Below are 22,032 nucleotides of genomic sequence, written 5' to 3' on the forward strand. Positions count from 1 at the left end.
CCCCTCCTCTACCCCCACCCATTACCTATTCTGCCCCGCACAGCCCATACTCCCCAGTCCATAACTCACACACTTGATAAAAGATCCTCTTGAAGGGAAACCAAGGGCCGTGTCACATTTCACACACGGCTGCAGGGTCAGACAGGCAGGAGTTGCACAGTGGCATGAATTTCCACTGTGAAGTGTTGCTCTGAAAATTGATGCCCAAAGGCTCAAGTCAAGTCAGAAGTATAATACTTTTTACAATACAGAGTGCCATTTTCAAAGCATTAATATTAGGTGCATTAAGCTATTCTGTTTTAGTTTTATTTTAGCATTGAGATACTGTTTTAGTTTAAGCTTAAATAAAAAGCCTTAGTCAGTAGCTGAAATAAAATATTTTTTAATATTTTAATTTCAGTTAACATTTATTGTATTTCACATAAACATGTTTTATGGTTTTAAATTTAGTTAACAATAAATATGCTGTTCTATTCAAATAATGTCTAGCACATACTTCAAATGTTGCCTTAAAATCGTAAAAAAATTTGATTATTTGCAAAATCTCCAGATCTCCAAAATAAAAAACAAAACAAAACAAAACAAAAATATTGTCTTGCTAAACAAGACAGAAAGATGTGTATTATGCTCTTGGAATGAGATAAAAAACAAAACTAATTAATTTTTTTGCAAACTTTTCAGGGTTTCATTGAGGATAAGATTTACTGCTTAAAACTGATGTTTTTTTTGTTTTGTTTTTTGTTATTTATTTAATAACCACTAATTGTGTAATTTCAGCTTTTGTGTAACTATGCAGTTACCATGCATCACTTTTCATTATGACTACTCTTTTTATAATGAATTACACTACTAGAAGATAATAAAAAGGGGTTTTGAACATTCTTTACTCAGATGTGCCAAAACTAGGAACAGGGGGCTGTAAATGTGCCATAGGTGTGTGTGGTATTTCTTTCTGCTAATTAGAGAAATATTCTCAATGTTCTGTGAGCTGGGATGGGTTCAGGTCCTGAGGGAGAGAGGCACAAAAATACCCCACCCAGATATGCCTGTCTACTGTTTATATCAGTGGGACCGTTTAGAACAGTAGGGAGTGAATCATCCTTGTCTTTACTTAGCATAGATCCACAGGCGACTCTACTCTTGACTACATTAACAAGTACTCATTTAAATCCAGAGTGAAATTTGAAGCGGAAGAATATTTAAACATGCGAGCCAAAATTAGAAGCTGGCTGCTGTACTGATATGCAAACCTCATGCTTGAAAAGATAGTTAAAAGTATTTGTTTTCAGCAGCCAAAGCTGAAAAATCACCACTGTTTCTAAAGCAGGTGATTAGGTGAAACCTATTCACAAACTCTCCAGCTTTTTCCTCATGAGACATATTGTTTTTATTTTATTCATTCTTAAATGCTTGGAGGAATGTCGGCAATGCTCATTTATCACCTCTACCAGCAATTTTGGTGTCTCAAGTTTGAACCAGTGAATTGCACTGGCTCATCTTTATACATAATATCTCATAAAGTGTATGGTACAAATGATGACTACTATTAAAAAGGTGACAAAGAAAGTAGACGAGATGAATGCAAGCATCATTGGTATGCAAATGTGCCTTTTCGAGACTGATCGTGCATCTGTTGAAAAGGCCAGCATAGAGAATGATAGTCTTCTTTAGTCATGTAACTGTCAATCAGAGCATGCACACTCATAATATCATTCATCCCATTTTCACCCCGGTCTAAAATTGTCATCTATGAATGTGTATGCTTACATGGTGTACAACTCCTGCTGTCTTTGAGTTTTGCTAGACACAATTCCTTTATTCTACTTAAAGTGTTTACAACAACAAAAATATTTGCACAATTTACTCAACTTTAATTTAATATTCTAATATTCAGAGGAATAATGTAGTTCTAACGTATATACTGTAATCACAAAAAAATAAATGAAAGGCACAAAAAGCCATATGATGTTTTTTAAATGTTAGGCTATTTTAATAAAAAAAGTAAATAAATAAAAGTTTTAGCAAATACATGTCAAATATTAGTATTTTGTATTAGTATTTAAATATAATAGTATCAAGTTATCATTAACAATTCTAAATGAAATGAAATCCCCCCCCCCAAAAAGACCATATGATACTTTTTCAAATAGTTATTATTCGACTATTTCATATATGTATTTTTGTTTAAGCAAAGATATGACAAATGTTCAGTGTCAAGTAATTGTTAAAAAAAATTATAAATGAAATTAAATGCCAAAAAAGACCATGATGCTTTTTCAAATAGTTATTGTCAGTCCATTTCATAAATGTATTTTGTTTTAGCAAATTCATGGCAAATATTCAGTATCATCAAGTTATTGTTAAAAATTATAAATTAAATTAAATGCCTAAAAAAGATCATATGATGCTCTTTCAAATTGTTATTGTTAGTCCATTTCATAAATGTATTTTGTTATTATATTTTTAGCAAATGCATGGCAAGTATTCAGTATTGGAATTATAAATCATAAATTATGAATCATTATAAATCAGTATAAATTGTTAGATGTTATTTTATTATTACTGCCTATATTATTATATTTATCATATCTATTACTATTAATATCTTAGTAAGCCTTACATATTCATTAGTCAATTTACAACTTCTGTATTACAAAAAGATTAAATAATAATAATAAAAAAATCTTATCCTACATTACAAGTGATCAGTACAACTCTATTTATATTGCCAAGATAAGTACTCTGTACTTTGGCATGATGAAAAATTATGAAATTATATATAAAAAAAGCCCTCAATTTAAACAAGTAGGTTTCAAATATGCCGCAATTGCATATCGAAAATCATATGAAACTGAAGACACATTTACTTGTATATGATGTACATGATGTCATTTTAAGAATCCCCTTAGCTTTCAAAGCAGATTTTTTAGTTCTGAAATGCGGTTAATATTTTTCCAAACTGATTCTGATGAATCCACAGCACTCCCCAAAACTTCTGAAGAAGGGTGAGATTGCAATATCCAGCACATTATGCCAAACCACCTTTATCCAGTGCAGGTTAATGACCAAAATCTGCACACTGGGAACTACAGTACAGCCTAAAAAGGAGAGAAAGCAGATAAGTCATCATAAGCTTTCTGGTCTTCTTTTAGAATTCAGTCTAGATTTTGACACAGCTGACTACATTTTCTTGGCTGTGCTTTGGTGTCAGATATGGCAACTGTATTGACAAACCTTGCAATTTTAAGTGCACTAAACAAAAACAGAAACTTAAAAAACTACACCATACTAAATCACACACAGACTTATAGTCACCTCAAATGATTTAAGCTTGAAGGATCTAACGATGAATCACAGAGGGAATAGTCTTTTCTATCTCAAATGATTTAAGCTTGAATGATCTCAAACCTTCTAAACAAAAAATTTAATAGTGTAAATGCTCTTAAACTATTTAATCAGCTCTCACAAGTAAATAATAGTATACTACATAATGATAACATTAACTAGTTTAATACAATACATAATGAAATATACAAACTGTTTTTTTAACATAATTACATGACAAAATTTGTAGTGACTAGATATCACAGTAATAATCTTGTACTATTTTGACAAAGAAAAATATATTCCACAAAATATATTTAATTCACATTTTTTTCAAGAAAAACTTAAAAAATACTAACACTAATGTACCTTGCTGTTAGTATTTGCTGTAACACTGAAAAACATCACACTTATGAGTTTTAAAGGATATTTACTGAAATTTAGAAAACTGACATTAGGGAAAAACATAAATTCACAGCAAACTAACACTGCCAGTTTAATTTTTTGACAGGCTTAAAAGAAAATAGCTACATTGCAAACATGATTTGAAATGTTACTAACCACTGAAAACATTTTAAAATACTGTGTTATCTGAGTAATATGGAGAAAAGACATTATTACATCCCTTTTCCGCTTGTGTGCACAGGTTTAACAATAAAACGTTTAACAAAAGGTTAGGATATTAATTGTTAACATTAACTAAATTGTGTAAATAAATAATCATGGTATAATGTAGTCTGATTATATAACCAGTTTCGTTACTACCCAGGTGATGATTATACAGGTTGATTTTGTCACATTGTTGCTTTATTGGTATTTACTGTTTATTCACACGTGACTCACCAAATATGTAGACAGCTGAGGAAAGCAAAGACAAGACCAGCAACCAACGCCACTGGCACCGCGAGCAGTCTGGATCTCTCAAACCGAGCATGACGCCACAGCCACACCTTATCAAAGCTCCTCACTGAAGCCGGCTCCACTATCACATACTCAAAAGTCACCTGAGTAGACACATCATCAGGAAAGCTATTTTTAAGCCGCCATAGCTTTGGACCGTATTGAACGTATTACTTTTCCTACCAGCTTTTTGATAACCGGTTACTCTGAGTGAATTTTAAAACGTGTGTATTTGTCTTTGCAAGTCTTGCAATACCATTATTTAACATAAGAGGGCAGTGTAGCATTACTAACAGCGCCCAATGTTTATAATTCAGGGCCCGTATTTACAAAACATTTTATCTGACCACTAAGAGTTCTCCTAAATAAATAGCAGTAAAAGTTTTTGCTAAGAGTTTTCTCTTAAAACCTATTCACAAAGCTGCTGAGACAAACTTTTACAAAGGAACAGAGAGAGGTCTTAAACTAAGAACAAGGGCGGGGTTGACCTCGTTGCTATGGATGATGTCAGTATGCTTATTATGCACACAGTGATTGGCTGATAGTCTCTGTCAGAGATTTATTCATAGAAATAGAGTAAAGATAAAGGTTTAAAAATAAAAATGTTGCCACATTCAGATAAAGAATTTAAAATGCAAGCTGTGTCACTAATTAAACAAGTATATGTTCAGCTATTTGTCAGCCTTTTACATGTATGCTTCTCATAATTAGTGAATATGCATATAAACAGCCTTTTAATAAACAGAGTGGAATAATCATGGCTGATAGTAAGACATGCAAACGTAAAAGAAAACCAAACTGGAGGCAAGAACAGATGTTACTTAAAACAACAATACAATCAAAGGAAAATCTGGAGTTGGGATAACTTCCAAAACCAAAGGCGATAGGCCACCTTTTTAAAAGGTCATCATCATCAAATATTTCTAAAATGTTTACGTTCTGAGGCAGATTTTAGGAATAGTTTGTGATTTGGTCTTACTTAGGAGTCCTCTTCACTACTCCTAATGTTACACAGATTTAGGAGCTAGTTTTAGAGTTAAAATGCTTTGTGAAATACTGTTAGAGCAAGGACTGACACACCCATTATTTTTAAGATTTTCTCCTAAATCGGTGTGTTACAAGCTACTTTTAGCCGTTTCGTGAATACGGGCCCAGGTGTAAGTTTGTATAACAGCAATTCACCACAGGCTGTTTTAAGAAACAGCAATACTGAAATACACTCAGGTAAGTTTTAAGTATGTAATTTGTAAATACGATAGACTTTAACTAAAAACATTATATATTTATACATTATATCATAAGTACCAGATTGACTCAAGCTATCCTATTTATTCCCTTGGTTTTATTAATTAACCATGGTTTTATTGCAGTAAAACTGTAGTAACCATGTTTTTTATTTATTTATTTTTTATATTGATTACCATTTGTATAACCACAGTTTTACTACAAAAACCATGGTTAAATTATGGTTAGTGTAGCAAAACAAAATTTGTGGTTGCCATGGTTTAACTATGAGTTTATTTTGCATTCAGAACAGATTTGGAGAAATGTATCATTACATCACTTGCTCACCAATGGAAATATACAAACTATATCTACATCTTGTATGGCATGAGGGTGAGAACATTTTAATTCCTTACATACTTTTTGCAGCCACTGTATGTTGATTAGAGGGGCACTGACTGGACGTTTTAGGACACCAAAAACAAATAAAGGGAGGTGCATAGAAGAAAAGTGTGAAGGAGAGGGGAAATGAAAGGTCACTGCCTACAAAGTAAGGAGAGTGGTGTCCTTGCTGGGCCTGGGAGTAAAGGAAGCATCTTTGTTGAGGAGTGAAGGTCAGGGATGCTCATGAACCTTCAGGAAAATCTGCATCTGCATTACTGTAGGTTTGAAGTGGTTCATCTCTAAATCTGTATTATTCTTTATTTTAATTTCACTGTTATACTCACCTCAGTTGTTTTCTAAACAGCAAGAACTGGCCATTGTTAAGAAAAAATGGAGCTCTTCATCAGGGTTGATGTGCATTTGATGACTGATTGCTCTTCACTAAATGAAAGCATGTGTAATATGTGCCATTACTAAAGGTCACTGGCACACCATTGTCCTTTGTGATCGCGAGAAGAGATTTAATTTAATCTATAGTTATACTGTATGTAGCAAAGATTTTCATTTACATTATTCAAAGAATAACTCAACTCTAGTGATAATAAAAATACAATAATACATTCCAGAAAGATTATGATTCAAGGAAATGTAGATTGATAGGATATTTGCTAAGGGGAAAAAAACTTTCTGTTTATTACATATTATCAACAAATGATTTATAATAAAAACCAAAAAAGTACATATCTGTTTTGCCTGTGAACTCAAGAAAAATACTCATCCTTATGGTGAAAGCAGCCACGGTGGATTTTAGGTCTCTGCATTCTTCAACCTTTACAGCCATTAGGAGGATCATCTTCCACGGCCTCCTATTAATAACACTGTCAGCCTTGACTGTCTGCGAGAGGACACTTTTTCATCTGAGACCTGGAACATTGTTAATCACCTGACTGTCCTTCCAGAGATTCATATGTGCAAAATAGAAGATGATAAATTAACTTTCAAAAATCCTGAATTCTATGATGCTTATCATTAAGTTTAGTACTATAAGCACACTCTGCTTTTCATTTTTTCATTAATACAATGAAAAACAACAGACAGATCATATGTATTCCCTTGGTGTGAAAAAGGCAATCAACCTGAGATCATGACATCAAAACCCACTAAATTGATGTAATAAACTTCCATCCCACTAGCTAAGTGGATTTCGGAGCGCTGTGTTCTGACACTCAAACCTGCCCCTCCAGATGTTGCTGCTGTTCTCATTCCATTCCAGATTTGCCCCACCCAAAACCTGTTTTAAACCAACAGCTTCGGACAAAATTGCATGCAAACTGCTCATCTGTTACGTGGCACATGCAGACATCATCTTAGTCCTCTGTCCTCATTGCATAAACAAATCATTTATATGAACAACTGGAATGAATCAAATAAATATTAATTTTGACTTCTGTTGAGCATTTAAACACTTCCCATGGTCATGCTTAGATAACAAGGAGAGTTTGATTATTACTAAAAGAGAGCTAACAACAAAAGTTAAATCAGCTCAAACTTCTGTTCTTCCTGGTTTAGTGTAGCTCCTGCACATTCAGATCCCATTTTTAATAAGCAATTGACGTTTATTTTAAAAATGTCCCTGAGGTTTATATACAGTAATAGTCTAATTATACTAATATAGTTTGCTATATTTATAATAGAACAAAACATATTGTCACTTTGATGTTTTATGTAATCAAAATAATAATAATAACAAAATAATAATCCTTCAAATCCAAAAATTTGATAGAGCATCTAAATGAGCAACACTATTGCTTATCTATGCTACGTTTATGTAGAAATTTTAATGGCATAAAATAGTACATTTAATTTTAAAGGTCAGAAAGAGGGTGGAATGGTTATGGAGTATTTTTTATTTTATTTTTTGGCAAAAACAAACCACAACTAACAATATAATTCAGAAAAAAGTTTTATTAAAAGTACATTTTTTGGTGTGATTCAGATTACAGTTTTATTAAAGCATTTGTCCATTTGTAATCCACACAGTGTTTACAGCATCTAGATCGCTTTATTATTGTGTCCATTGTGGAGGGGGTGGAGTTTGGTGCTGATCATCTGACCATTATTTCCCCACTCTTTAATCATTTTCCTTTAATCTTCACCTCAACGTGTCTAAATCCTTTCAGGTTCTATTTTTGCCTGGCCTTGTTTTGATCATGACAGGGACACTCAAGTTTATGAATCCCTAATCATGCCACATGTACCTGCTTCTCTCCCTCTCTCTCTGCCCTTCCCCCTCTGTTTCTGACTCTCTTATTGTTTGAAGTGACAGATCAGGTCACTCTCTATTGAATCATTGATGAGAAAGACCTGTTTTGAACCATAGACTAATCCGCAGCAAGAATATGGCTTCATTCAGTCTTTTCTTTCACATACTGTAAAGTAGTACCTGCAGTGACCTGGAACTTCATAATGACTTATTTCATGATTGAGTCTACCAAAATATGATCATGTGATGTCACCCTAAAAAAAAAAAAAAAAGATATAATATAATTTAATTACATTTTTTATTTTGAGGGGGGGGGGGGGTACCATCACACCACTGTCGTTTACACACACCATCAAACGTTGTTCACTAAACTAAAGCATTGAATGTACTGTAAAGCCCAAGTTACATAATTAACACAAATTCAACATCTAGTATGCAGTATAAACCAGTAAAAGGTCATTGTTACTGTTTGCTAAGAACAAACAAGCTGGGTCCTGATTTTTTCCCCCCTCTGTTTGTAAAAGTTTTACACTAAAAGGCAAAACACCATAAAACTGCAGCATGTTATCTCATTTTGTGCACTTTCTTTGCATGGTAATGATTTCTAGTATACTGCTCTTAAAGATTACATTAAAATGCTACATCTAAAACTTTAGGTAATTTCTTTCTGCATAATAGTCATATAAACCAGGTATAGTGCAGCTTATAAAAAGAGCTAGCCTGAAATCTTTTTTTTTCTTCAGCCAATCTGTTAGGACGATACTCAAAGCCGCCCTGTTGCTATGCAAGTCTCTGTCTTATCACATTTCCATGGTTACAGGGCAACATGGAATTAGCAACAAACATCAGTGCTCCCTCAGATACACATGGAAGTTTTTTTTTTTTTTTTCTCAAAGCAAACTGAATTAGCCTTGGTAATGTAACTTAAGGAGTGAGTAACTTCATACAAAGTGAGGCATTAAAGCACATTTCAAATGCTAGAAATATGTTTTATTATTTTCACTGAAATAACATACATAATATTATTAATAATTGATATTTGTGTCATGATAATATCAATATAGGCACCATTACGAGTCTTAAATAATAGTAATTATTGAGTGTGAGTGTTGATATTATGAAACGAATGAATAATGACTGAGAGTGATTCTCAGATATCTAAACAATGAATATGCAACAAAAGTTGATATTCAACCTTATCATGAATATTTACTGTTGCCACGGATCTATGGGAACCATAAGAGCAAATTATGGATACATAGATTATATTACACTGATCCAAAGAGCATTTAGATTTGATTTTGCATGAATTTAACACTGAATTAATGCTCTTTTTATTAAAAACAAAACTTCATAAGGCCTGATTTAGCTTGTGGGACTAGAAACATGTTTTCCTAGTCATTCCTCTGGGATCTGGCCAGGTAATCTGGCACTCTGATCCACATTATTCCTCGGACTGGAATTGCCACAACTGGGCCTGGTGGTCTCAGCCGTGCTGCTGGTCCTCTGCAGAAACTGAAGAAAGTTTTCCTGGATGGAACCTTCGTGACTGGAGGCGCGAAGTTCAGCGGGTCTACTGGCGCAACATTTTCTCAGTTTTATCAGTTCCTCACGGATCTGTCGGTTTAGAAGACCGTAGAAGAAGGGATTCACAGCGAATGAGGAGTATGCTAGCCACATGACAGCTTCTTCGATGTCCCCTGGGCTCTGAAGTGGAGTGGTGATGGACATGTGAAGGTGGAAACTGAAGTACGGGAGCCAGCAGATAAGAAACTGGCCCACAATGACGACCAGGGTGATAGCAGCCTTTCCGCCCCCAAAAACTCTCTCAGGAGACAATCTCTGGGGGAGGCTGCGGGTGGTGGTGATGATAGTGGTCTGACTGTTAATGGAATCCGAGCGGTGCTTGGCCTGGTTGGCCGTCCAGGTGGGCATCGGTGCGTGCTGACGGGCTGCTGTTCGTGCGACTTTGTATACATTGCAATATACAGCAAAAATCACAACAGCAGGAACCAAGAAGCAAAGCACGCTGAAGAGAATAGCAAAAACCTTCCTGAGGCGGCTGTGGCTCCAGTGTAAAGAGCAATGGGCCGCTGCAATGGAGCTCTGATTCCCATACGCTGGCCAACCGAGAAGCGTAACCAACGCCAGCAGGAAGGATTTGACCCAAATGAAGACCATAACACCAAGCGCCAGGTTTAGAGTCATCTTTACCTCATATCGCATAGGATGGACAATGTAGTAGTAGCGTTCAATACTGATGGCGGTCACAGTAAGAATAGAGGCACAGATGAGAAACACATTTAGAAAGATGTAGACTTGGCACTCCAGAACAGTAAATGCTACAGTGCTAAAGAACGGAGAACTAGATACTATCCCGAGAGGCATCAGCAATATAGCGCAAAGCAGGTCAACTGCACAAAGATGACACACAAACACATATTTTTTCATGTGAGGAGCTCGGGCAATGGCCACCATGACTCCGCTGTTGCCCAATAGGGCTGCCAGGTTAAGGGTCACCATGCAAAACAGCCCAACAAGATCCTTAATCTGGGATTCTGAGCGGATGACCTCCTCCATGCTGGGAGGGGAAGGCTTGGTTGTGCTCCGCTGGCCGGACGTGTCATTTGGAGTTGTTTGATTGGTCAGGAGACCCAGTATCAGACCTGGCATGGCTTTCTCCATGCTTCATGGGTTTGAGATGTAACCAAGCTTCTCCATGCTTAATGTTGCTTTTTCTTCTGTGTGTCAAGCATTTGTGTTGAAACCATCTCTAAGAAAAAATGAAAAGATCTTTTAAAACTGAATTTCATGTAATGTCAGATGTCACACCTCCAAATTAGGATTCTCTAGATAGAATTACATTTATTCATTTAACATACACATTTAACAAAAACGTGATTTACAAATATAATTATTATATATGCTTATATGTATAAAAAAACAATACTGCACATTGCAAACCACAGTCCTTAAGAGGATAAGAGAAAATTACTTTATAATTCGTTGTGCAAAGGGTCATTAAGAGGATTGGTGACTGTTTCATAGCTATAATGATTAGTTATGTAAATTTTGAATGCCTCCATCACTCATCATTCAGCGAGAGAGAGAGAGACAGAGAGAGAGAGAGAGAGAGAGAGAGAGAGAGAGAGAAATCTCCCTGATGTCACACTAAACATGCATTTATTATCAGAACACAGGCTGTTATCACCTACACACACCAAACACTTGAGTGCAAATGAAAAGTAAATTCCCTCATACAAGGTTAGGTTAATGAATAAGTCCTGAATGCATATGGGAAATCATCTCATATCAAGAAAGTGCACAGTTTATTTAAATTGTTGGCCACCTCTGTAAGGTTCCAGATCATTCCCAGAACCACAGTGTTAACTTCCTTTTACTTAAGCCTTCATGGAAAATCACCCCTATTTTTGTTTCAACCCACTCACTAGGTCTCTCTATATGCTAATTAGGGCAGAACAACACCCTGCCCTTCCTTGTTGAAAACACACATATCTCTCACCAAACAACAGCATAATAATATTTTTTCACAAATGGTTTGTTGACCACCATCAATCAACAAAAAAGTCGGAGGACAACATGACTGCTGTTATTGTTGTTTTTTTGTCAGTGGGAGTCATATGAGTCATACCTGATTGTGTGCCACGGCCTCCCCTCAAAACACCCACCCTAAGCACTGACCCATCCCCTCCCCCGACCCTCACATGAACTTTTTCTCACTTCACTGGAAATTCAAAAACACATTTTCCACTGAATTAAAATGAATGACCTGCTGTCATGTCAAATTGTTCTCTGCTGTTCTGAATTATCCTCACATGACGCCTCAACACACAACATTCATAACTGGCTGTGGAAGAAGACAATGTGATTTTTCTTACCTGTCAACTTCAGGGACGTCTTTGCTTTTTTTGATAATTCTCCAATCAGATTTGTGACATGAACATCTGGACATTTTTCACACGTGTGGAAACTTTCCTCCTGCAGATATCAAAACAAGTGCAGTGCAATCCCACAGGAGGCCAGTGTTTCAACACTCAAAATCTCAGGTGATTTCAGTGGAGAACAACCAAAGTGCATGATGATCCCTCAAAAGTATTACCATCCAGGAAATCCCTGGCTCCAAGGAGCGAAGTTCATACAAGTGTCCCTATGCTGCTCTTTTCATCTAACAAAGGTCCCACCTGCTCTTCCTGTTTCCAGTGGTGTTGATCAGTGTTCACACCACTTGGGCTGGTGTCCGTCAGGATGCTCTTCCACACTGTGTCCGGTGCTGTGAAGGGCTGTGACTGTCACACATTGTGTCTCTGTGATTTTTTTTCTTCCTCTTTCAAACAGACACATACTCCTCTGTCCTCCAGAGTGGCAGTGATCCCCTGGGTCCTACTGCACACCATTAAACAAGATACACCATTGTAGCTTGACCAAACCATTCATTCATTCATTCACTTAGCACTTGTGATGATTTGATACATGCTCTTAGAATTAAATTTTTCAAATACATTGGCATTTGCACATACATAAATTTATCAACATACTTTTTACAGTTTTTCCTCAATTGCTTCCGCTCATTTTTTGAAACAGTCTTAACAATCTCTAAACTGTAAGTGCAATTGTCAAAACTGTTTGCTGAAACATCAGAACCCTATTGCATGTCAGTAGTAACTCACCCAAAACATTTAATTCATGCTGCAAAACCTAGTTATTGTGTCAGTGACTTGGTCAACGCCACCAAAAAAATATATATATTTTTGTCATTGTATGATCCACACTGGTCAAAATGTTTATATGTTTTTTACCATGGAAATATTTGTTGTATGCAATTTCATTTCATATTTGTTATATCCATTTTTTTCCCTCTACATTTTTGTTGACAGACTGCTTTCTATACTATACAAGAAGTTTTGTCTGTGTATCACACTGAGCATTTTAGATAAATATTTCAACAGTAGGTAAAAATGTATTGGGAAAAGTCAACACTGTAGTACACAATTTTTTATTATTATTATTTATACAGTGCATTTGTTTTTGTAGAAATGTGTTACATGTAAACTGAAATTTCATCATTGCTTTTTCGTTTTTACACACTCTGTTGTCTTCCCCTTACACCAACACCAACACACATTCTTACATATCTTCCAATTGCTCTTCCACACAAGCAACTCTGAATGTTCACAGATCTCACATAACACATTTCTACAGATAAATGTACTGTACGAATAAAACTGCATTTATACAGCACTGCTGTAACTGCTGCTGTTTAGGGTTGTGATGTTCATCCTTGTTAAAAATTATTGTGTTGGACAAAATCTATATGCTTCCGAACTTGATTGATTGACAAGATTGGGATCCCCATTTCATCACAATGGCATGTTGGGTTTCAAAGGGGCATACATTTTTTAGTGAAAATTGCAATCATTCCATGTCTGATATTTATGGAATTTACACACTTATGTACAAGTACTGTATATAAATAAATAAAAAGAGACTTACTCCTGTTTATGATCTCTGCTGAATAAAGCGCTTCATTCTTTTTTCTGAGGAAATCCAAATCTCAAATCCTCAACCACATCACATCTTTTTGGGGTGAATTATGTCTTATTCCTCTCATCGCGAAGCAAACAGTAAAATAAAAAAACTTGAACAGTCTCGCTGCGTTGTCTTCTGTTGTGTGGGCGTATTCAAGCCGCGCGCTTCAGTGAAACATTTGAATCTCAAAGGCGCGCTCGGCGCGGGGGGCGTGGTCGCATTAGAAGATAATGAAGGGAGACGTGAAAGACGGACATCGCGTTGTTTTTCATATGGATTACTTTATCACAGAATATTTGTTTTCGGCAGCACTGTTTAGTTTAAAAGTAGACATGTCAGGCTTTCTATAGATATATCTCTCATGTACTTACTTCGTTGAGTATTCACTGAGTTACCAGTTCATTTTAATGACGCGTTTGTAAATGAAGATCAGCGCAGACAAAGGCTGCAGACAGCACTCCTTGTATGTTATCTTTATTTTATAAGTCCACAAAGTTTTTTTTATGTCTGTATACAAAAAAAGTAGACCCTTTACAGATTCGATTGATGTATTGCTCTTATCTGTACGATCAAAACTGAAAGTGTAATTAAAGTTCTTTTCGGGGTCATCAGGAGAAAATGCCTCATAACGCGTATACGCGTTAATCGACTTCAGAGGGTTAAAGAATGTGCATTAAGACTGTCTTTGTACTGCTGTCCACTTCATCTCTGAACAATATAGTGATTATAAATGTTCATATAAAGAAAAGGGATTCATTCATATAACAAAAAAATCGAACTAAAACCATTGTAAACACCATTTTACTGATTGCATAGATACAGTTCAGTGGATCTCATGGCATAGAAATGTTTAATGTAGCTTAAAAAAGTGACATCTTCTGGTCATGAGGAGAACACAACAGTGCAACTATATAATTATTTATTGTTAAGATTAACCCACATTAACATTTACAATACAACGGTAAAGCTCGCTATAACATATCAGAGAAAAGAAATTATATATGGACAAAATAATTGTATAAAGAGCTTTAAACAAATGTTTGATAAATCAAACATCTGACCAAACAAAAATGTCTATAAAATGCATTACACATCCTTCATAATCCGTGCTTGTCAGCAATGTTTGAGCAGCTTGCATGCATATAACTGTATGAATTAGTCTAAATATAACTTAAATAAGGAACAACTGAAAGAAATTATCATTTTATAAAAGAAAAGAAAAATTAAAAAGAAATTAAGTTAGACAATTTGGCTTTAATCCCACTTTAGAAGTATTTTGTTAAATACTCTTATTCTGTATAAAATAAGGGTATTTAATTTGGGGGAATAAATCCCTCTTCATTTTGGCCTTTTTTCATCTTTGTTATTTTTATCAAATTGAAAACTGATTCAACATTTTTTTACTTTTTATGACAGTACAGAAACCTGTAGTTATGTTGCTAATATGAATAACATGTCAGTTACAGAACAGCAATGATAAGACATTTAAACCTCAATCGGAGAGAAGGCAAAATGAGCAAACATACTGTAATGCTATATTTACCAAGTTTACAGTACATCATAAAGGTGTAATGTAGAGATGACATTTTTATTAGACTTTTCGACTCAATAAATAGAGGAACCGTCAAATTAACATTGTTGAACTGTTCATCTACTCCCACACAAAAATCACAATTTAACACTCAACTTAACAAAATAACAATAATGTTAATAATAACAAAATTATTATATAATAACAATGATTCCTGTATAACTGAACATTCAACGCTTCATAAGTGAGAGTGAAACCACGTAGCATAAGTGACATTTCTAAGTGGTTATATGCATAACTGTAACCGTATACAGTTCCAGGTTTTCAAATCAGCTCTAACTGAACTTCAGTTCCAGGAGGTATCGGATGCGACACTGGTTTTCCTTATAGATGAGGTACTCACTGTTGTAGAAGGAACTTCCCTGGTACTGCTGTTGTTTTATGGCATTTCCCTGAGGAACCACCACCTTTTTACCATCCAACTCAATGAAGACATCTTTTGAGGGATCTGAACAAAAAAAGAAAAAAATTAGAGACTTTACAGACATTGTCAAGAGGCTTAGTTATGCAGAATTTAACGTACTGTACATGCATAAAAAGAGAAATGAGAAATGATATTTGATTTTAAGTGGAAAAACCTGGTTCTTGGCTTCCACGTGCAACTACGCTGTCATAGCCAGCGGGAGCCTTCCTTAGGCTGGAATCATCCTGTGTGATGGTGTACTCTTTTCCCAAAGCAACTTCATTTAGAAACATGATGCCAATGTTGTTGGATGGACACACTGAAAACACAAAAAGGAAAAAGAAGAAAAAAATTGTGATAAAAAGTGCCTATTAGTAATGTCTACCACATTACCAAACAATCTCAGCCATCATGTTGCCATATTGTATCTAATTAAACTTTACATGTGTTTATATAGTGCTTTTTTATTTGAAGTCTATACTGATGCAAACAAGGTCCCGTTCCTCACCATAGCCAGCAGATTTGATGTTTTCAGAGGCAAAATAGATTCCCCTGCCCACACGTCCACCAGAATGGGGCATTATGCGAAGGCCGCTCTTCAGAATGGCTGCGACCACTGCCACGTTTGTTCCATGCCAAAGCAGCTTCCGGTTTTCCAATGCATCATTTTCCCTGAAGCGCTCAGCCTACACAACCAAATGCGCACATGCACGCACACACAAATGATTTAATTAGGGGAAGAAGACTTGGTAATGAACAGAATTCATAACACCCACTGAGGCCCAGTGCTTAGTGCTGGTTTGAAATCAAATTAGGAATCTAATATGCATCTAAAAGGAATTAAAATAGAATAACATTATCATGCATTTAAACAGTAAGATTTTTTTTGTACAGTTACAATTTTACTGTTTACTTTAATAATGCTTAACATTACGTAAGCTTTAAATCTGATTTACGCAATACTATTCACCTCGGTATCTCTGTCAACTTCCCAGACATCCACCAAAGTGAGTCCTTTTCTTCCAGTGGCATTCAAGTACTTCTCAATAATTTAAGAGAGAGAAAACATTTTTGAGATTGCTGCACTGCATTTCAAACCACAACTCTATTAAGTAAATATCCATGATTTAAATCCTAAAGATTTCAGTAACTTAAAGGTTAAATATATACCATGACATCACATGATAAATATTTTACATCACTGACTGTGTGTTCAACATGTATTCATGTCATGTTCAAATTTGGAAACAAATTGCAAGCTGACAATTAAAAAAAAGTAGGATTTTGCAATATTTCTAGGTCATATACTGTAGTTAACAGTATAAAAATCTTGTTTATTAAACTTCTTTAAACTTTTCAGTATTATGCAATTAAAATACACTGCATAATTTTTATTACTAGCTTTTTTCCTTTATTTCCAGATTTAAATTAGATTTTGAACCCCAGATTTCCTGTGCATGCAAACCTTGAATTCCTTTGACTTCTTATCCATTAAGCTTAGCTTGCATTTCAGAGACTGGTAATTTTGGTCAAATGGATGTGGCACTGTGTCCTTCATCTCTTCTTTGGCTTTCTCGGATTCAGCTTTAAGACTCTGGGCAATCTCGATGTCTGCAAGAACCTATAAGGTACAAGCATAATAGGGAAGTTTGGATTTTGGTCATTCTTATCCAGATGATAAAGCACTTTACATTGGTCATTCATCTAACACACAAGATCAATGTGTTTTTGTAGCTAAGACTTTTTTGGGCTATGTATGATTTGACTAATACAGCAGAATGTGTGACAACTAGGCACTATTTCATAAAACTCGGTATACAGTAACTGTTGTGATTCTCACCAAAAGCATCTCCTTCTTGCCCTGAAGGACAGAATCATCAGAGATTATAGGTGGTCTGTTGCGGCCAAAGTTATGAGGAATTATGGTGAAGAATTTGTTGGTGAGTTCTTCGAACTTGTTCCGTTCCCCCTTCTTTATTGCAGCTTCAATCTGCTCCAAAACCTCAAAGCCTTTGGCTATCTGCTGCTTGCTGAGTTTCCCCAAGGGCATCTTCTTAATATCTGACAGAGAAAGATGAGACACATGAAACTCCTCCACAAAAATGGAGCTTATTTCATGTTACAGATAGGACTCAAAAAGGCAGCAAAAAGTCACATCTTCAGTTCACAATCACACTGCCAAAACTCCCCTGTGGCCTTCAGAAACACATGTAAAATGGGAAATGAATCCCTGAGTGATCGGCAGTCTTCATAGATATAACTTATTTTTCTCAGCTATCAAAAAGAACCACAATAACAAGGCTATTGAAAGGAACAGAAGAACTGGGACACAATAATTCAAAACTAACCCAGGTTCATGCTGGTCATGGCTTCTTTGAACATGTCGTTGTTGAAGATGAATCGGATGAGTCTTTGAGTTGCCTCATCCAATGTACAGGGCAGAACATGTTGTTCTGTTTTCACCTTCACATCTCCACCGTCTACAGTGTCCACCTGAATGAAACACAAAATATTAGAATTGGTCAAATTTTTATACTTTTGAAAACTTCAAGGACGTCAAAGACAAACAAGCTAAATACCTTCACTTCTGCATCCTGGTCCCCATCTACCTCTATCAATGTGTATTTTCCAGAATGCGAGACAAAGTTTTCACGATCGCTCCAATTATTCTTGGTCTTATCTTTGAATTTCTTTTCAAAGTTCTTAATGGCTGCATCAGCGGTAGATGGACCGGCTAAATTGTTCTGGCCTGACTCTCCCTGAAAACAGTGAAAGACAGCAAAAATTAGTCATCTATTACATGCTACAAGAGCATTTTTGCACATCATGTTGTGATGTATTTGATTGACAAAAGAAAGAAACTAACTTACCACTCTGCCCCATCTTGTCCAACAATAATACTTTCCTCCAGACACTAAGACTTGGATTACATAGAATTTGTTGTTGTTGTTTCCAATATTGGTTTGGTTTAGCATACAGTCGTAATCTTCGTGAACCTGTATGTTTAGACCAAAACTTTTCTGTGATTCATGGCAAGCAGTAATTTGAGTAATACTTTGCATTACTTCACATTGCTAATTTAAAATTTCATTACTTGTTCAGTCTCACCTCAGCATTTGATAGATGACAGAAGCTGTCTGGGTTCCTCGTGCCCTTCACCTGTGGTACTGTAGCCTTCAGAGCCTCTTTGGCAGAGGTGAACTTGTCCTTCGGGGGAGCTTCAGGCTCCTCCTTTACCTTCTTCCCTCCAGCTTTGGTGCTTGAAGTTGCCCTTCTCTTAGGTGCCATCCTCTTTCCTCTCTCTGTTCAAAATTAATCATAATGTTTATATTTGGTATGTTTAGTGTCATTTCCCAATCATATATACTGTATCTCAACATACATTTTAAAAATGGAAATCATAAATAATTCTTCATTGCAATATCACAACCAAACATTTCACCTTTGATAATATTTTGTGCACTTACCTTCTATTATGAACAACTGGGAATGTAAAAATAAATATTCCAAATATTTATTTCTGTTTTTAATCAACAACAACCAGTTCGATAAAAAGGTATGATATCAAATTTCAAAAGATTGCTAACAATAAATCAACGCAGTATTGCTGAGACATGTGCAGACATGCTGGAGTTTACTGTAAGTGACGTAGTTCTTCCTGGCAGCCTATCAGAGCTTGGCAACTTTGAAAATGCGTTTATTGAAACCACGGGGGCGTCTAGTCAAAACACTTGCTAACTGACAAATATGTTCATAAAACTATAATTAAATGTAAAGATATAATGCTATACATGTTAAATCGCAAGTGTTGATAATCGCGGTGAGTCAGGAGCTAACGTTATGTCGTTAACGCAAAGCTTGTAGCTAAACTGAGCGTTCTTTATGCACACCAGCAGCTGTAGCTTTAGCAACGAAATAGCCTACATAGCTGAGTTTCCCAAAAGTATCGTAAGCCTAAGTTGATGACTTAGTTGATGACTGGCGATTTTATTATTAGTCATATGAAATTATACTTACCTGCTAGTGACTATGCAGTCAAAGTTTGCAGATTCACTCTGACACTTCGGGTTCGGGACTGTCTGCAGACTGACTTCCGCTTTTCTGAGCGAGTTTACGTCAACGTCACAACAGTTGCTGAGCAGTTCGGGCGAGGCAAACATTTACCACAGTAACTGTAGTTTACATTTAAACTCCATAGTAACTGCAGTACTGTAAAAATATAAATATTTATTCTAATTTTCTAATATTCTAATGGAAATTGTATATGTCACCGATGTTGGAATAAAATTCAAAATTAGTCAAATACACAATTTAACATGCGATGGAAATGTTCATGACGTTCAATCAATCAGTTAGTCTTGTTCTTATTAGTAGGCTTATTGTTTTTAGTGAATTTCTCTGATATTATACATGGCAACGTTTGTTCTGGTGTATCTTAAAGTGCAAAAACTATTTAAAAACTCTTATTTGTCAAGTTATTAACTTTTATTGTTACAAGTTGTTTCAAAACTGGAACCTGAATAACTTGACAAACTACAATTAATTCAGTAACATCAAACTTATCTTAAAGGTATAATGCTGATTGAACAGAAGCAGTTAAAAAAAAATACTGTTTAAAAGTAACAGTCTAAAATGAACAATCCTGAAATGGGGTATTTGGACAGTTAAACAGAAGGCCTCACTGTCGAAGGAAAAGAAAATGACCGTAGATAGAACCATCACAAAAATGAATGTATCAGGTTGACAAGACAATTTCCTGTTTGTTATTTTGCCACAAATGATTTAGTGTGCAACCGTTTTTATACAATCTATGTGTTCAACACCGTGTATATCATTTACCCTTTCTATGAGTCAGACTGTGATCGGCTACATATGTGAACATTGTGATTATTAAAGATTAAGGATATATAAATATGATACTTTGTCTATGAGACATGATTCTTCTTCAGTAGACTGCTGTATGTGCATTAAATATGTAGTGTAGTAATAGCAGTAGGCTTTGCAATATTTGGCTTAATGGTTTATTTATCTTCCAACATGGTAGACACTTAAATGACTTCATGAAACAATTAAATTGGGGGGCATAATTTATTGCATTTGCATATCACCTATATTATAAAAGGTCACTCGGTGCAATATGTACACGGTGCAACAAATTAGCATTTAACATAAAAGTTGACCTCACTCAATTTGATGCAACGAGCAACTATATCCTCTAGATGGGGACAATGCACATGGTTTTATTCTATGCCATGAACATTTGTGTAAATATTTCATTCTTTAAAGCTGATGTGTGCATTTTTTTCAAGTTAAATCAACCAGGAGAGCTGTATTCATATAAAACACATTTTATTTACATAAATTACAAGAAAGCACAAACCAGAATCACCATAAATCTACATTAAAAACATCTTGTATATAATACTTTAAACAGATTTACTATATTTTAACTCCATATCTCAAACAATACTTTATTATGGTTTCCATAAAAAGAACAGGTATACAGAGTTTAAACTGGCATCCTACTGATATTATCTAACTAGTCAGAGAGAGAAAGAGAGAGAGAAACAAAATGGGATATTGTACTCACAGCACGTTGAGAACAACATAAAAGGCATATTTTATTCCGGATAGCCTCCTCAACATTAGCAAACACTTAATTTCATGACTAGTGAAGATAAGATTTATCTGTATACCGCATTTGGCAGTCAAACAGGAATCCTGTTTCTCAGAGTGAGGATGTTGTTGAGTCCACTACCTCTCTGCCATTACATACTGTAGGCACGATGTTGGAGGCCGAGGCTGTAAAGACATTGTTATTGTAAAGACAAAGATATAGTAAACTGCAAATCACAGTTATTACCATTGCCATTCAATAGATGTTTTCAAGTATGTGGGTGAATTTTTTCCCCCACATGACATATGCAGTGCTCCATACTTTGCAGTTTGATATTTTTTTTAAAGCATAATTAACCCTAATTAACCTTTTTTTTCCTCACTGTTTTGCTTCTTTTTTACTGTAATGTCATTTCCATTATTCTCATTTCTCCTTACATATCTATTACTGCAATACAGCATAAATCACTGTTGTGTGTGTATATATATATATATAATTATTATTATTATTATTTTTAATGCAGCAATGATTAAGAACTGTACCACAAACACTCCCATGATGCATATTAAGCATTGTACCATTTAAAAAAGTAGAATTATTATTTCCCCAGTACATTATTGAGAATTAGTATTTTTGCATTATGGTAATAAGAGTAATTGTCTGTATCATAATGCAATTTTTTTTTTAATCATAATACTAATTTATTTATTTGTCATTTTGAGGTGAAATATTTTATTGAACCATTTCGTGAGATTCACATACAGTATGTGCTCTATCCT

General features: G+C 35.2%; 3 protein-coding genes across 5 annotated transcripts in view; all 3 read right to left on the bottom strand.

Annotated features, from left to right (window-relative positions):
* Window positions 1–9,063: 9,063 nt before the first annotated feature.
* On the bottom strand, window positions 9,064–12,471 carry LOC109068851 (probable G-protein coupled receptor). Of its 2 annotated transcripts, XM_042726313.1 has the most exons (3): window positions 12,298–12,470; window positions 11,995–12,094; window positions 9,064–10,868 (listed from the first exon to the last, which is right to left on the bottom strand). In XM_042726313.1, the coding sequence occupies exon 3, from the start codon at window positions 10,778–10,780 to the stop codon at window positions 9,494–9,496; it is 1,287 nt and encodes a 428-aa protein (XP_042582247.1). In that variant the 5' UTR covers window positions 10,781–10,868; window positions 11,995–12,094; window positions 12,298–12,470; the 3' UTR covers window positions 9,064–9,493. The 2 variants fall into 2 exon arrangements, with proteins under 2 accessions (XP_042582247.1, XP_042582248.1); XM_042726314.1 differs by having other exon boundaries at window positions 9,064–10,866; window positions 11,995–12,471.
* A 1,956-nt stretch (window positions 12,472–14,427) lies between these two features.
* LOC109081484 (protein mono-ADP-ribosyltransferase PARP3-like) lies at window positions 14,428–19,802 on the bottom strand. Its single transcript, XM_019096467.2, has 11 exons — window positions 19,654–19,802; window positions 18,745–18,938; window positions 18,507–18,632; window positions 18,216–18,395; window positions 17,985–18,129; window positions 17,477–17,697; window positions 17,102–17,257; window positions 16,607–16,687; window positions 16,145–16,322; window positions 15,812–15,955; window positions 14,428–15,681 (listed from the first exon to the last, which is right to left on the bottom strand). Exons 2-11 carry the CDS (start codon window positions 18,922–18,924, stop codon window positions 15,509–15,511), a joined length of 1,584 nt encoding a protein of 527 aa, XP_018952012.2. The 5' UTR covers window positions 18,925–18,938; window positions 19,654–19,802; the 3' UTR covers window positions 14,428–15,508.
* A 486-nt stretch (window positions 19,803–20,288) lies between these two features.
* Window positions 20,289–22,032, bottom strand: part of LOC109081483 (metabotropic glutamate receptor 2-like) — a 42,802-nt gene continuing 41,058 nt past the window's right edge. Inside the window, exon 6 of one of the 2 annotated variants that reach the window (XM_042726316.1) lies at window positions 20,289–21,438. In XM_042726316.1, coding sequence (XP_042582250.1) covers window positions 21,365–21,438 — 74 coding nt within the window. In that variant the 3' untranslated portion in view covers window positions 20,289–21,364. The remainder of the gene's footprint in view (window positions 21,439–22,032) is intronic. The other variant, XM_042726315.1, reaches the window with a different exon arrangement.

This window comes from Cyprinus carpio, chromosome B6, assembly GCF_018340385.1.
Source record: "Cyprinus carpio isolate SPL01 chromosome B6, ASM1834038v1, whole genome shotgun sequence".
Taxonomy (NCBI): Eukaryota; Metazoa; Chordata; class Actinopteri; order Cypriniformes; family Cyprinidae; genus Cyprinus; species Cyprinus carpio.

Bases quoted from the DNA above. Each gene is read 5' to 3' on its own strand.
- LOC109068851 (XM_042726314.1), bottom strand. From the start codon at position 10,780: ATGGAGAAAGCCATGCCAGGTCTGATACTGGGTCTCCTGACCAATCAA.
- LOC109081484 (XM_019096467.2), bottom strand. From the start codon at position 18,924: ATGGCACCTAAGAGAAGGGCAACTTCAAGCACCAAAGCTGGAGGGAAG. The intron at 18,396-18,506 runs GTAAGTTAGTTT...CACTGTTTTCAG, and splicing joins GGACAAGATGGGGCAGAGTG to GGAGAGTCAGGCCAGAACAA. The intron at 15,682-15,811 runs GTTTTTCCACTT...TTTTTTGTTCAG, and splicing joins ACGTGGAAGCCAAGAACCAG to ATCCCTCAAAAGATGTCTTC.